The 16,081-nt window shown below is 40.4% G+C and overlaps 1 protein-coding gene across 1 annotated transcript; it reads right to left on the bottom strand.

Annotated features, from left to right (window-relative positions):
• Positions 1-348: 348 nt before the first annotated feature.
• Positions 349-14,239, bottom strand: LOC138608644 (myelin-associated glycoprotein). The gene is made up of 12 exons (XM_069681210.1): positions 14,214-14,239; positions 13,416-13,506; positions 13,022-13,230; positions 9,918-10,071; positions 9,260-9,417; positions 8,812-8,968; positions 6,381-6,517; positions 6,131-6,272; positions 4,788-4,887; positions 4,523-4,541; positions 2,271-2,348; positions 349-1,642 (listed from the first exon to the last, which is right to left on the bottom strand). Exons 2-12 carry the CDS (start codon positions 13,462-13,464, stop codon positions 1,538-1,540), a joined length of 1,308 nt encoding a protein of 435 aa, XP_069537311.1. The 5' UTR covers positions 13,465-13,506; positions 14,214-14,239; the 3' UTR covers positions 349-1,537.
• Positions 14,240-16,081: the final 1,842 nt, after the last annotated feature.

Below are 16,081 nucleotides of genomic sequence, written 5' to 3'. Positions count from 1 at the left end.
TACAGAAATCCTTGTAAGCAGTCTGACTGAAGTCCTGCATGAAAGCTCTAGAAAGATCAATGTGTCTGCTGTGTTAGCTTTGGTCCCTGCCAGAGCTTCATTTACACGTAGAGAACTTTATTATAAATCCATTCAGTTTGTATGGACTATATATTATAGTATTATTATAGTGAGCAATAACTTACAGTGAGCAGGTCAATGAACCGCTGACTGGATGATGCAGGATTTAGACTCCCTCTCGTCTCACCCTGTCGGGGTTTATTTCCACTATAACGAAGTACATTATTCTTTTATAACACAACTTCTAATTAAAAAAAGAAATTTGGCACAAAATATTGTTTTGGAAATTATTTTATTGACTTAAAAATGACATTACCCCCCCAAAAAAACAGAGGTTTTCTATTCACAAATAACAGACTGTAGAAAGCTGTAATCGACCAATCAGAATCGAGTATTCGACAAAGCCGTGTAATACTGATAAAAAACAGAGTATGGACTCAGCACAAGAGGCTGTGTTTCTAACTTTCCACCAACCACAGGTTTGTTACTGATGTTTGCGTCAGCGCTGATCTGAAAGTAATCGTACAGTGAGATCGTCATCCCGCCGTCTCTCATCAATTGTTTTATAATGCAGCAGCAGCAGCAGCTCAAACAAAGAGTAGAACAGTGAATGTAAATACTAACGTGTTGATTCTCCTTTGCACATATGGATAGCACTGAATGTGCACATGCAGTGCGAATTGAGCATCCCATGGCTATTGACTTTCATACTGTTCAGTTTTTACACATTTCATTTGGCGTCTTGTCACAGAAATCAACAGGAAGTGATGTCGGAAGACAAACAGCTTGCTCAGCTAAGCGATGGCTTTATTGGAGCGTTTGTCCCAGTCGCTCACAGTGGATGTGTGATATGTTAATCTCCACGAAGTCCACGGTCGGCTCCGGTTGTAACTCTTGATTTTCCTGGCTGACGGTCGCTTTCCTTTTCAGACTGTTTGCTTCATCTGAGCGTCGAGTTTGTTTCTTCTTCTTTGGATTTTCACTTCTTGTTGAAGTTCTATCTGTAGTCATCCATCTTTTCTTTGTTTGTTCAGCCATAGTAGATTACTGTTTACTCGCAACACTTGCAGAGAGCGGAAAAGCAGTCGCATGAAAACGCGTCACTAACTGGGCGCCGCTTAAGTTGCACAAGACACCCAGTCTGTAATACTGCAAATGCAAAGGCTTTCATCAGTGGGCCATAGGCTCAATCACCATTGTGTTACCTCATTCTGTGATAGATAGAGACTTAACAGACATTTATTTAAACATCTTCAAGATAATATCTTTAAATTCCTGCATATTTGTACAATTACAGAAAAAGCAGAAAATCCTGGAGGGACTGATTTGCCTGATGTGACATTCACAGCTGTGTTGGTGTCGTCATCACAATAAAAACAAAAGAACAACACAGAGCTTAGACGGAGAATATTTAAAGGGACAAAGCCAGATATAAAATCTTGTTATATTTAGCTTCAAAGCTCCTGTAAAAAAAAGTTTAATCCAGTCCTTTAGATCCATTTTGGCGGCCGTTGATTTTGGAAATCCTTAATTCCTCCAAGTTCTCATAGTTGTCATTATCAGGGGAGGGCTTCGTTTTCATCTGTCGAGGATTGGTAAGAAGGAAACAGGCACAGGAACACACGGATCAATATATATAGAACGAGACGTGTAATTAAAGATCCAGTACAAGCAAAAATCATCTCTCGCCTTCTGTCCTTTCCTACAGCTTTGTTCTTTAATTACCCATATACATTCTTAAAAGAAAATCCGATATAATAAAAAGTAACGAAGAGTTAAATGAATTGATTGATAGACGACAAAGGTGACATCAGGAGCCTCTGACAGAGAAAACCAAAGACTTGTGTCACAGCTTCAGCCGATTCCTCGTCTCACATTTTCCTTTCATTGTTTTCTAGAAATGTTTGACCTGACACAAACGTTCCCCCACCTGTCCTGCAGTAACCTCTGTGTCCCTGCATCCATCCCCATCACATGACCTCTCTTTTATAATAATACTTTGGCAGGTTGTTCGAACAAGCTCAAACATGTTCCAGCATGTCTGAACACGACTGTAACTGATTAAAATCTGCTACATCACCACTGTCTCCCTGAGTCCTTTCAGTATTGATCTATACTCTTCAAACTTACCGCATAATATCCACAAGAGTGTCGTTTGTCTCGTTTAAAACTTGTAGGCATGTAAACATACACAGAGAGTGTGCAGATACCTGGATTTGGTCATAGTCAGCGGTGATACTGCCGGTCCTCAGGTTAGTGTACGTGTTTTCCTCTTTCAGCTCAATCTGCTGAAAGTTTGAAAAAATAAATGATGAATTCAGAGCTGAATACACACGACAATCCTCCACCTTTATGAAGTTTAATGCAAAACCAAACTGAATGACATCAACAGCTCAGATACAATCAAAGTTATACTTAGTACCTAAACATAACTTAAAGAAAGGTGAAGAAAAGTGGATTAAACCAACTATAACCAAACAGCACTCGATGTTTATGTTGATAATTTAGCAACAAACTGCAAATATCAAAAACAAAACCACTCATAATTCAGATTCTGACTTGAGTTTTGGATGATTTTGGCCTTGTGCTTTTATACAGCTGTTGCAGCCCTTGCTGCGGCTATGGCTGTTGTTTTCACTTAAACTTGTCCATCTCCAGTCCATAAAAATGAAAAACTCTGGAGCAAAGATTACATGTCAGTAAAATTGTGTGAAAACTACACAAATGTAACAAAGCAATCTTAAAAGAGCAGTTCGCCCCTGGTAAAAGCCGCTGTCAGTCAAAGCTGGTGTTCTCTGTAATCAATAGAAGCAATTATATTTGAAATTGGCGCCATAGCTGTGGAGGAAGTTGAACAAGCAGCTCGTGGTTTCGCCCATTCTACATTCCTACAACACCCAGCATGCATTGCGCCCCTCCCTCTGAAAGGAACGGCCCAGCGAGAGATGCTGGAGTCAAATATCGTTTCTCTGCAGGCGATGGCTCAGAGCGGGACAGAATCTGAAATACGACGAGAACATACCGGTGGATCGTCTAAAAAATCTTCAGGTCTGCAGTCGACATTTCAAACCTGACGATGTTAACAAGACATGACATCGGAAGCGGGCGTCCTAGATTGAGGAAGTGTAGTTTAGTGAGCTCCCTGGTTTTCTAGAGCCCATTGGAGAAGCGGATAGCATCCTCTGAAGACACAGAGCCTTTCCTACCACAATGACATTAGCTCCCCGTCATAGCATGATAGGACTGTGTTAAAAATCGGTTAAAAGAAAGAGTTCAATTGAGACAGAAATGAAACGAGAGTCAACATCGGAGCGGCATTTCTGAGGTGGAGAGAGCAACGGGACCTGAAAGGACGATGCTGAGTTAGACAGTTCTGCTCGACAGGTAATTACCCCAGCTTCTTTTCTGCTGTATTTGTTTCACATTGCTAAGATGTCTGCGGTTACTGTGGCTTTGTGTTACATTGGTGTTGCAGTCGGGCTAATGTTAGCTTGTTCTCAATGTGGCTGCTGCTCAGCGTCGTTTCATGGTGGGGTGGCTGAAAATATCTTTATCAAATGCCCAGGCAGTGTGTGACCGTTCAGACTCCTGATAGTTGTGTGTGCCTGTGCTCTCAGGGCTAAATGTTCTCATCAGTGTGTTGCTTAGTTGGCTCTGTGTTTTTCCACAGTCTTTGTTAGCAAACTAAGTGCTGCTGGTTTTGCCAAATAGAATTAGCTGTAGATTACCGTTCACAGCAAAAACACTGACTTCTGCTGATTTGTTGTGTATCTGCTTCGATAGTGTTGGTGCCATAATACAATGGCTGCGGTTGTTATTTCACGTTTTTACCGGTGTGTCTGCCATATTGATATATATCAACCTGGCTTCTTCAGTTGCCGTGGTTACTAGCCTGCCCGCGCATGACAGCCTCCGCTGCACGGGACCTGGAGGTTGTGATCTTTCAAATTTTGCTGCTCTCTTGTCCGCTCTCTTCTCCATCTTACCTACTGCAGCTTTAAAGGTTGAATTTTTGTTCTTTAATAGAAAATGTAAATTTTGAATGTTGACACAAATATATTCAAACACTTCCTGCAGGTAATCATTGGTTATTAAGAGAACGGTTTATGTCACTTATCCTGCACAGAGCTCATGCAGTGTTTCTCCGTTTGACTTTGTAATCTTTATTTTGAATATGAGTTCAATAGTCTTATTTTGTGAATGTTGCAGCATGGAGAGACTCGCTCTTTCAAGTGAGTAATGACGTCTTAGATGTTTCCTGATTACTCATCACAGCTTCTTGCTTCAGTCAAACAGGGAGGACGAGGATGTCGGCGAGACGAGACTGTGACTAGACCGTGATTGGCCGCGGACGTCAAAACTTCTTATCAGATCTACTGTATTAGTGCATTTTTTTACAGTGTGGACTGTCTGTCTGACTGCCCGTCAGTTTCTGAGCTGGAGGTGAAACATGTCTTCTTACCTTTAGCCGCCTGGAGAGACTGGAAGGAGAGGGAAAACAAACAGAGAAGGAATGTAAGACTTTAAGTTAACCTTTAAACTACTGGAACTCTATAACTACTCAAATGACTGTGGCAGGCATTCATTCATAGATTATTCGCAAAATTTCAATAATTAATATATATGTTTTATATAAATATATAAAACATGTTACAATACGAAAGCTAGATTCTGAAAGCCTGAAAAATTAGAGGACAAAGTTAAAAGTGTCATGATTCCATTCTTACCTTTGATACTTGCACACACCCACAGCAACAATCATGATGAAGAGGACCAGCACCACTCCACTTGTTATGTAGGGAACAACAACAGCAGAATCACTGCTGCCTGAAAACGGGGAATAACGAGACAGTGAATCAAAAAGTTTTATCAGCAGAAAAAGTGACAGATCGTGTTTTTTCCAGCTTGTGATGTCAGATATCTTCAATCGATATCTTTAGCAATCCAGTCCATCTTTTTGTTTTCACTTTCCCTCATTGATTGTTTGACGTCGTCGTGCCTCCAGGATGAAAAGATAATGAAGAAGAGCTTTCATCCTGCATTCTTCCTAATGTCCAGCAGGGGGCGACTTATGAGGAAAATAAGCCTACTTCTCTCTTCATTTATTCCCTCAGCAAACATTCCTCTGATGAGTTTATGGTTTCCATCTCTAAGTCTTCTTCAACACAGCATGATGTCCATTTAGTCAATTACGCTCCCATGTAGAGTCAGGGGAGGATTTAGGGCGTGGCTGGTTTATGATGAGCAAGTTGGAACAATAGCCTCTGAATCAGGATAGACATTTAGACACAATATGGTCACTTGTAGCTACAAAACAACAACATGGCGATGGCCAACATGCCAGACTCGAGGCTTGAAAACGATCCTTTGAAGTTACTCACAGTGTTTGCTTTCTGTCTCTTGCTTTGTTAGCTTTAGTTAGCCAGCTATTGACTTTTCTAGAATGCCTTTATTTTGTAGATTATGTAACCATCCTCACTTCCCTTCACTTAACTATAATTGCCTTAATGTAGTATTTTGTTCCTCCTTCATAGACAGTTGGAAGAGGACAGATCCTCCAAGATGAAAAGTGAAGAGAAGAGTGCCCCTAACCTGCATTCTTAATCAGCAGAAAATTAAAAATTAAAGCTGCTTCTTGCACCAAAAAAACAACAACAACTGTGCAGGGCTGGTAGAGAGCTACAGGGAGCAATCGGAGTTTTTCCACCAATAATCTATATATTTTCAGTCACACCACTTTTGGAGGGGAGCTTGGAATCGGTATCTGGAAGGAAGAACTGTACTGGAACATCACATCATTCCCATCACGACCACTAAAAGAGCAGGAAAACACTGCTGCTAGCTGCTGTGTCTTCACTGGCAGACTTTCACCTTGTTTACACTCGGTTGTATTCTTCCTGCATCAGCAGCTGATGAATCACGCTGCACTCAATCGAGTTCACTGATTCATCACTGAACTGTTTCTAAATCATAAGTCACGGCCCGCAGCACACTTCCAGAGAACTGAGATGGAGCGTTACAGTGTTGCTTCAAAATGAATGATTCATGTCTGTAATGGGTCTCAGCTCACCTGCACAGGTGGCGTTGACCCCCAGAGACACGGGTCTGGATCTCTGAGAGCCTCTCTGGCTCTGAGCTTCACACAGGTACACCCCGCAGCTGGTGTGTCTGACCTGCACGATCAGCATTTCTCCTTCATCCTCCTTTTTCAGCTGTGAGGAGGAGAGGTGAAACATGATCAGGTAAAAGCTGAAGTAAGGACAATTTTACTGCAAGGGGCTGGAATTATAATCTCTAAAGTGCATGAGATTCTCTGTTACCTGTCCACTGTGGACTCTGTACCAGGTGTAGAGGCTCACAGGAGGGTTTGCATCACTGGAACACGTGAGCACCACAGTGCTGCCCTCAGAAACGGGACCAGACGGGCTGAGAGTCACCGCGGGGAGTCGAGGACCATCTGATGAAAAACAGACGTGATGTTGTAAAACTGCCTGGATCCAACATATCTGAAATGTAATGATATATTTGTCTTTGTGTTTGTGTAATTACTGTCACTACCAGAAGGGGGAGACATTTCCACACTGCAGGTGGAAACCTAGATATGACACTACTGATCCCTGCTGTGAAACATTTCTTACATTGATTAAAAGACCAACTAAAACACTTAAGTGATGTTAAAAGAAGGGATGGGTCATGGTTTCGAACATTCGAATATTCATTACCTTAAAAAAAGGCGAAAAGTTAAAGCGACTGTTTTCTCAATTTTAAAATAAATGGACTAAATGGAATGTACTTAAAGCGCTTCTCTAGTCTTGCGACCACTGAAAGCGTTTTTACACTGCATTACTACACACATTCACACACTGATGGCAGAGTGCTGCTAGGTGCACCTAAAGTGCCCAACTGTCACTTTCAGACACCATTGCCTATGCCACCCAAGGACACTTCAGCATGTAGACTGAGGGAGCTGGGGATCGAACCACCAACCTTCTGATTGAAGGACAACCGACTCTTCCACTGAGCCACAGCCGCCCCTTAGCCCCAGCGCCTGGTTCTAATGCAGTCCTACCGCCAGACGGTGGCTGTAGCGCAACTGAGAGCTGTTTGCTAACCACCATTAAATAACAAAAGAAGAAGAAAGCAGGAGCGCCAGGTGCCAGTAAAACGGGTGTTGCGCCGGGACATGCAGCCGTCAAAGAGTTCTGTGTGGAGATTCTTCGAAAAATAAACAAAAAGTGGAAAAGTGCAAACCTTGAAAGGTAAAACTATGACAACTCTGCACAGTCCCCCTGATGTCTGCTTGTGTTTGCGAGCACCGGGGCAACAATAATAATATATTATTTTGATTGCGCTTTAAATTTTACTTTTGGGACTTGAGTAAATTGAGTAAAGTCTTATGGAAACACTTGAATGCCACACTGCCTGTAGCGCAGTAACAAAGGCACCTTGTGTACGTCTGCAGCAGTCATATACAATACTCAAGTGTTTCATTGCTTCCTTTAGCATCAAGTTAAGACACGTTCAGCTCGTCAAACACCGACTGCTTAAAGAAAAACTTCCGTCCGTGCAAAAAAAGGAAGAAAATATCGCCTCCAGACAGCCGACAAAGTCGTGTTGAAACAAGTTAACGATTATACGCTCTGCTGTGTCTACACTGTCATCAGCGTAATGGGTGATAAATCAGTGTCAGTGCTTCCTCATCATCAAAGAGGCAGAAAAATAATCTAATAAATCATAAATCAATCATTTATTTCTGAGTTTTATTCAGTAAGCTCTATTAATGTCTGTTGCTAATTTCAGTGTTTTTTACTGATATTTGAGCTTTTAGTGAACAACTGGTGTATTTTGTTGTCCAGATAAAGTGTGAAAATATTTGTTGTATGGTTTAAATTTTCTTTCATGTCCTGTTAAATCAGAGAACTGTTGATTTGTACCCTCTGTCTGAGGCTTCATCAGGTGTTTATCGACCTGAGACTGATTTTCCAAATTGTTAATTTCAATCATTTTAAACGGCTGAAGGCAAAATGTGCTGTGTACGTCTAATTATCTAATTGTTTTACTATTTTAAACTTGTCAGACTTTAATTTAGTTTTACTTTTAATTTTTTTCTTTTCCAGGTAATGTTATTAAACCGTGTTTTTATTCGGCTGTTGTGAAGCACGTTGACATTTTGTTTTAAAAAATTATATTGTAATTTCAAAAGAAAAGAGCATTTTTTTTTAGAATACTGTGAAAAACATGACATGCAAGCTACTGAAAAAAAGTTTATATAAAAATATGAATAGAAAATATTAGCACCAATTGAATCCAATGTAACGAGGTGTGTCTTATTTGTCCAAGTGAGTGTTAACATCTGACATTGATTGGAGAACACTGGGTCACATGACATGGAAGCTAGTGAAAAAAACCATACAATTTTACAAAGAAATTTGACTATGAAATGGATCATAATTAAATGACCACTTGAGATGCGATTTTTAACTTCTTTTACTTCTACATAAATAAAATCTCATTCTATATAAGTTTGTTTTTTGTGTGGGTTTTTGCGAGGTTATTTTTTATATGTGGAGCATTTTACAGATGCTTTTTGATCCTACATGTTTAATTATCTGTCTTTGTTTTACTGTAAAGCACACTGAGTTATACATACTAATATGAATGAGTTAAATTGAATTCCTTCGCTGCAGCAGAGGTCACTGTGGTTATCTTTCCTCCTCTGCATGCTTCATATTAACACAAACAGTTTCTCACACAGGATGTTGAGTCTCTGAGAGGCTGCAGACGGCTCACTGCTGCCCCCTTTTGTCAGCGGGTAGGAAACACTGCAGGCGACGCTCTGGCCGTGATGATCAGCTGAGGCAAAGAAGGTCAGTGTGGACATCATGACGGTCTGTCCATCGTCTGTCATCTGCTTTTTCAAAAGAAAGCAAAACACTGTTACAGACATAAGAATAACTCACAGTATATATATCTTTTTATGTCAAAGCCTGTGTTATTATGCAGAGACACAAGAGGAGCTGAGAAAATATTCATATTAAATTTGAATCTATGAAAAGTGGAGTGAAAATCTTAATAAATAATCCCAATAAATTATAAATTATAATTATTTTCAGGGATTTGTCACCAAAACAAAACACATCAAATGACATCAGACATTTCAGTGCAGTAGATGAGAAGTCAAAATAAGTAGATACATCACCTGCCGTATATTTGTCGTCTCCTGCCAGGTGTTGTCTCGGTTGACCCAGGTGATGGTGGGGGGCTGGACGGTGCAGGGCACCGGGACTGAACACTGCAGGGTCACCAGGTCTCCCTCTGACACCGGCTTCTCTGGGGTCATCAGGGAGGGAGGCAGGCCTGTCCAGGAAGAATCAGGTACCAATGACCACCTGCGCTACATGAGCAATCAGTTGGAGTCATGTTTTCTTTCTCTGCATCGGCTCTTGAAGCTTAATAGATTCCCTGTCCGGCCACACTGTTATTGTTTACTAATGTCGATGGTTTAAGTTCCTGAAATCAGTGTTTCTTCTTTACTCAACAACTTTACTTTATAACACATCTAAAAGTCCACAGCTATGCTAGCCACAGCGGTGCTTTAAGCTAAATGCTGTTGTCAATATGCTAATGCTGACAATGCTTACACGCATACATTATCTTTAGTGGAGTGTGTGAGCATGCTAACATAAGAAACACAAACAAAAGTTTAGGCTGAATATATTTGACAAATTGAAATCTGAACTGATGATGGATTAAATAATTTGTACAATTCATCCTCTGGGAACCGTGAACGTATGATTCTGAAATTGTGGAGCACAAACTACCATCAGAAGCTGAATGCGTTCTACATGCGTTCATACCTGGCTGAGCAGTAATGCTGACTCCAGTACTGAAAGTGAACCTCATGTAGTCCGAACAGTGCACCCTAAAGAAGTACACATCGCTGTAGTTCTTTGGGAAGCCGAAGAACGTTGTAGTGCAGTTCTTCTTCTGTATGTCCCCGACTAAGATGCCCTAAATGAAATAAGGACGAAACTTTATTTTAAATACTTGTGACGACCAGAATCCTCCAAAGGTAACTGAATTATATAAGAGTAGATTTTAAAGAAACAGGAATCAAATGATGCACATCATGACATCCTGAATGACACCGCTCATTTCCTGTTTTATTAAACATTTAACAGCTTGCAGACCTGATGAGGGACGCCCTGAAGGGTCCCAACACACATCTTGAAAGTTGTTGTTTGATAAGAAAGAAAAGAATATCCCTTATACAATGCTGATATACTTCTGCCTACGGCTGCACGATAATGGCCAAAATCATGATTATTTTGATCAATATTCAGATCACAATTATTTATTAATTTTAGGGACATTTTTAGGTTCCATTTTGAGCTGCATTCAGCCTAAAAAAATTCCACATCAAACTAAAGCTGTGTCCCAATCCACAGGCTGAACCTTCGAAGAAGGCGGTCTATGGAGGACGCTCCATTCACAGCCTGCGTAGGAGCATTTCCTGTTTGTCTCACCACCAAACGCCGCTCCGGTCGCCTATTAACAGGTAGCTAGCGGGCTAACTAGCTAACATAAGTAACGCTGAGTAAGTTAGTCTATTATTTTAAAGATAATTTGTTTCAAGCTCCCTTTTGTTTTTTAACATTTGTGTCTCTAGCTATTCGATTGAGTTGAAACCAAAAACTTTTACATTTAAACGTTTATGCCTCAGACGCGTAAAAGTCTGCCATTTCGTTTGAATTGGCACGCAATACATCTTTGGATACGTTGGGCCGCGAAGGAGGCAGACGATGGATGCTTCCTGGCCCAGGAAACGGAGGACACATTTGTCAGCTGCATCTGATGGAGCCGCTGTAATGCAATCGGCCTTCTAGGGCTGCAGCCCCTGGATCGGGACACAGCTTATGACTTAAAATCAGGTTCATTACCTGAATGTGGTGCATCATGGGTAATCTCAGTGTGTCTTTGGGAGTTGGGTTAATAGAGTGCGTCTCTGTACAGCGTCTCTTTTCTGGATGTCTGACGCTAGACGAGGATGGGGAGCAGCTCGTTCTTCCTCTCGGCCTTCACACACTCATCATGCTGCACTTTGTGCTGTTTTTTCAGCTGCTTCAACAAGTTAGTCGTGTTGCTTTGCGGCGCAGACGCAGGTTTCAGGCACTCTTTGCGTATACATTTTTCTTCTTAACATAACTTGCACTAAACCTGAAATACCTCCAAACAAGCGATGACGAGCGATTTCAGGGGACTGGTGTTACGGTTTAACGAGTGACTCTCTTCCTGTTTTAGCGGAACAACAAGCAGCGTTCAAAACGCGACTGAGTGTTAGTCGCCTATTGGTCGTTCCAAAGTCGAGGCTCAAATCTAAAGGTGACGTGCTTTTGCCGTCAGCGCCCCTCGGCTTGGAAGGAGATAAGGCGTGCAGAGTCGGCGACTTCTTTTAAATCACTTCTTAAAACTCACTTTTACAGACTTGCTTTTATGTGACGTTCATCATTTATGGCTTTTATTTTATTTTAATTATTTTATTTATTTATTTATCTCTTATTCATTTTATTGATCCCAACCTTTTTTTTATCTCTCTTCCTCTGATGTGATGTCGTCTTTTTATTTTCATTTTTATGGTCTTTTTTAAAACCTTTTATGGTCTTTCATTGCTTTTATTTCTTTATTTATCTCTTTATTTGTCTTATTGCTTGAACTGCCTTTGTTCCTGTTTTGTCACTTTTATTCTTTTACTTGCATTTATTCTTGGTGACCTTTGGTGTTTAACTTGAGTTCTTGCCTTTTGATGACATTTCTTAAATACTCTCTGTTTGGCTTTTTGTATTCCGTAATCTTCCTGAGTTTCTGCCTTTGCTTTGTCTGTCAAAGCACTTTGTAAACGTTCTGTTTTTAAAGGTGCTCTATCAATAAAGTATGAAATTATTACACGACACATTTCCCCAAACAACGCTTCAAAGACAAAACAGAGAAGTATGTTTTGAGTTGTAAAACAACAAAGAGGAATTCACAAGGACAGCTACATATTATCTTCCCATTTTCAACAGCTGCTGTAACACCGGTCTCTGATGTTCCACTCTACACTGCTGCTGCAAGGTAGGCGCTCATGACATGACATGCCTGCTCCTCCAAAAGTGAAGCCCAAACCTCTCCATCGCCCCCTGGGGGAGGGGCTGTCAGTTTAGGGAGCGCTCGATTTGATATGCAGCAGAGGTTTCTACGAGCGGAGCATTTTAAACATCAGTCAATTATTTAATCGTGGAAAGACAAAACCATGATGAGGATTAATATTTGATTAACTGTGCCGCCCTATTTCTGCCTTAAAGTCGAGCTGAAACGACACATCGAGAGTATCTAGCTTCCGTATCCTGACGTATTTCCGAGTGAAACAGGACGTGCACGCGGGACATGTCATTGGAGGGATTTGATTTGATCGTTGATAAGTGGGCGTAGACAGACGTTCTCCACAGCGCAGTAGCTAGCTAACTGACCGAGCGTTCTTGGTGCTCTGCGGCTTAATGTTGCAGATTGATTGGTTGAAATTGGTTGGTTCTAGCCTACGTAAGCACACGGGATATTTTGTTTTACCAGAAGAAAAAAGGATCGGATTTTGATATAAGAATACGAAGAAATGGATTTTCTGTATTTTTTTTGGCCTATATTGTCGAATAGATGCACAATATTACCGGGGATGTGATCTAAAAGGATTAAAATGACATTTTTCATTTCATTTTTTTTTACTTGTGATATTTTGATACTTTTGAAGCTCAAAGAGGTTAAAGAAATCCTAAGAATGAAATATAATAATAATGTCCTTTAAAACACTACAAATGGCAGCTGCAATGTGTGTGATTAAGTTCCTTGAGTGTCACAGGTTACAGTTGACAGAAAGGATCTTCAGGAGATTTGTGTCGTTAGATGGAGAACAATGAAAAAGTGGACCTACCTGTATGGTGGAAAGGAAAGGTTGAGGTTCACTGAAGACAATAGGACCTGACATGCTTCCTTTCCTCCAAACACCTCCTTTTGAGCAGTTAGCAATGTGTTTTTCCTCAATTTTGGGGAGCTCAAAATTACATGGAACAGTGATACAGGACCCAACAACACCCACGATGCTTTGAGGCATGGTGACATCCCAGGTTTTACAAAAGACACCTGGAAGGACAAAATGTGACCGTCATCGACTACAATCTTTCTCCTTCACATTCATTCAACCTCATTGAGAGGCGTCACTCTCCCAGAACAAAAAAGAAGCTTTGGTTTGACTGTTAAAAAACAAACATAAATGTACTTCCACCTTTAGAAACAGCCGTTCCCTGTGCAATCAGGCAACTACCAACCTTGCATCAGAGCAACAAGTAAAGCGACAACAGCCAGACCAACGCCCATATCAGCTTGACGAGGTGAAGACCTAAAATCCAAGCTAAAGATCTGACATTAAAACAACGTAAGGACAAAAACAGACGAGTTATTTACATGTAGTTATGAAAATCACAAATCATTCTGTAAAGAGACGGTTGAAAGAGAAATGAAGCAAATACAGCACAACATTTAACACTTTCTGGATGCTGTTATCTTGTGTATTACACCCTTGTCTTGAGTATTGACCTCTAGCCAACGCAAACTTAAAGGGATAGTTCGGATTTTCGGACACCAAGTTATATGAAATATTTGCTAGTAGTGTAGTGGATGCAAAGCCATTAGCTGGTCAGAGTTCTGGCCGGTTTGGAGCGTAGAATAAGAAGTTCCGGCGAGATGCCAGGGTCATGAAACCAAAAGGTTTTACCCTACAAAAACAACACGCAGGCGATGGTGATCCATTTCAACACAAAATCATCGTCCTAGGATTTCATGCATCCACTACACTACTAGCAAGTATTTCATAGAACTTAGTGTCCAAAAATCTGAACTATCCCTTTCAGGAAGTGAATCTAGAAGTCCAAGAACAATTTGACAAATGGGAAGAAAAAACATCTTAGGATAATTCTTGTGATAAACCATTTTACATCATTTTTTAAATTACAACCAACATTTAAGTTTAGTGTTCAAGTAAAAGTCAAAGTAAATTAAAACCCTGATTACCACTTTTTTATTTCTTTGAATATAATACTACACAAATGTGTATGCTCGATTCTTACCTGTCAAATGACTGTGAGCAGTTCCTCTAAAGTGGGTGTTCTGGTGGTGGTGGTGCTTCTGCAGTGAAAGAATTGATGAAAGGAGGAAGAGATGTACATAGGAACTGTGAGGTAATTTTATCATTTCCACTCTGAGAATTTTTGTCTCGTTCCTCATTGTCGTCAGAGCGTGGTACACCACACAAAGGTCAGTTTGCAACATACTTGGGCTGTTCTCTCTTTTGTTATACCTCGACTCTGTCCTCTGTCTACATTCACAGAGAAGAGATGTTTTGAGGGTTGCCATACATAGCATCATTAAATACCACCCGGCCCGGCCCAATCCCATTCTCCACACTCGCGGACTCACACACTTACCGCGAACGCGCCTCAAAGTCTGTGAGTGTTTAGTGCTGTCCCACTGTCAAATCACAGAGTGTGTGAGGGCTCTGATGCGGACTTTTCAACGGCAAATGACACACTTTCTGTGAGGCCGCATATCTGCAGACTTTCCTCTGGGACTCACCCAGAGTTCACAGCGAACTTGGTGATGTATACAAACATGATTGCGAAGCCCGCCACGAAATGTAAACAAATGTTCGTACATCGAAGTAGTATTCAATAAAGTTTATAAAAATAAATAAATGTAAACAATGCGAGCGTCGACCGTGACGGAACTGCAAATAAGTTTATCTGTAAGTGACAACAAAAAGGCCTTTCTGACTTTTGATAGTTTGTTAAAATATGTAAACAATCTATGTTGACACTCCTTTTATTTACTCCTGGCCTTTAAGATATAGTTTTCTCTGCTTGGCATTAAAAAGGTACCTGTGATGTGAGGAACCTTTCAGATGTCTACAAGTCCGAGACTATGACAGGAAACATCTGCCAAACTTTGAAACCTTGAACAAGCACGAGTCTATGGAGGCAATTAATACATTTGATCCTTTTAAAAGAGGGGCGGTTTCCCATTTTTATCAGATCCTACGTAACAGAACTCCAGTGGACACTTAAAGACTTCAACAGGCTTGGACAGATGAGCTGAATGTAGAGCTGAGTGAAGAGGTCTGGGATGAATGTTTGAATTTAAGGCATAATCTCATTCAGTTCAAAACACGTCACAGACTCTATTACTCCAAGGACAAGTTGCATGTTTTTTTCACTGATGTTTCACCTCTTTGTAATATATGTAAGTCTACAATCAGTAACTTAACTCATTCCTTCTGGTCATGCAGGAAACTGTCCACATACTGGAAAAGTATCTTTTAATGTTTCTCTGAGGCTTCTGGAAAATGTTGGGAACCCGATTCACTCGTTGCCATCCTCGGAGCTACCAGCTCCCTATCAACCGCCCAACATGTATGAAACAATCTCTGTTTTGTTTGGAAGTGTATGTCAAAAAAACTCATCTCAACACTTCACATCTGGAGAGAGTGAGATGTTATAACGAGGACAGAGGGAAAGTGTCTGATAAGATCTGGGACCCTTTACTAAAATATTTTATGGTAAGATGTTTTATTATAATTATTATTATTATTATAATTATTATTATTATTATTATTATTATTATTTTATGCTGCTCTACTCCTAGTTTAAGTATGGATATGGCTCTTGATATCAGGAACATTATGATGTGCTGTTTTTGTTTGTGTATGTTCTGTCCTGTTTTTTCTTTTGGGGTGGGACGGGGTGTCTGGGTGACACTTGGTTGTGTTGTTTGTGCTTGTATTTTTTTTCTATATACAAAAAACAATTAATATATTTGTAAAAAAAAAAACTAAATGTAAAAGACACAAATACATTTTTTTCGTATTAGATTTAATGCTGCATCTGGTTTGCAGGCAACGTGCGATGCCATGATAGAGTGTTCCTCATTTATAAGCAGTTCT

The sequence above is a fragment of the Semicossyphus pulcher genome, unplaced genomic scaffold (assembly GCF_022749685.1).
Source record: "Semicossyphus pulcher isolate SPU_LCO1_2020_fin unplaced genomic scaffold, fSemPul1.0.p SCAF_5, whole genome shotgun sequence".
NCBI classification, from domain to species: domain Eukaryota; kingdom Metazoa; phylum Chordata; class Actinopteri; order Labriformes; family Labridae; genus Semicossyphus; species Semicossyphus pulcher.
This window is presented reverse-complemented; position numbering and strand designations above follow the sequence as displayed.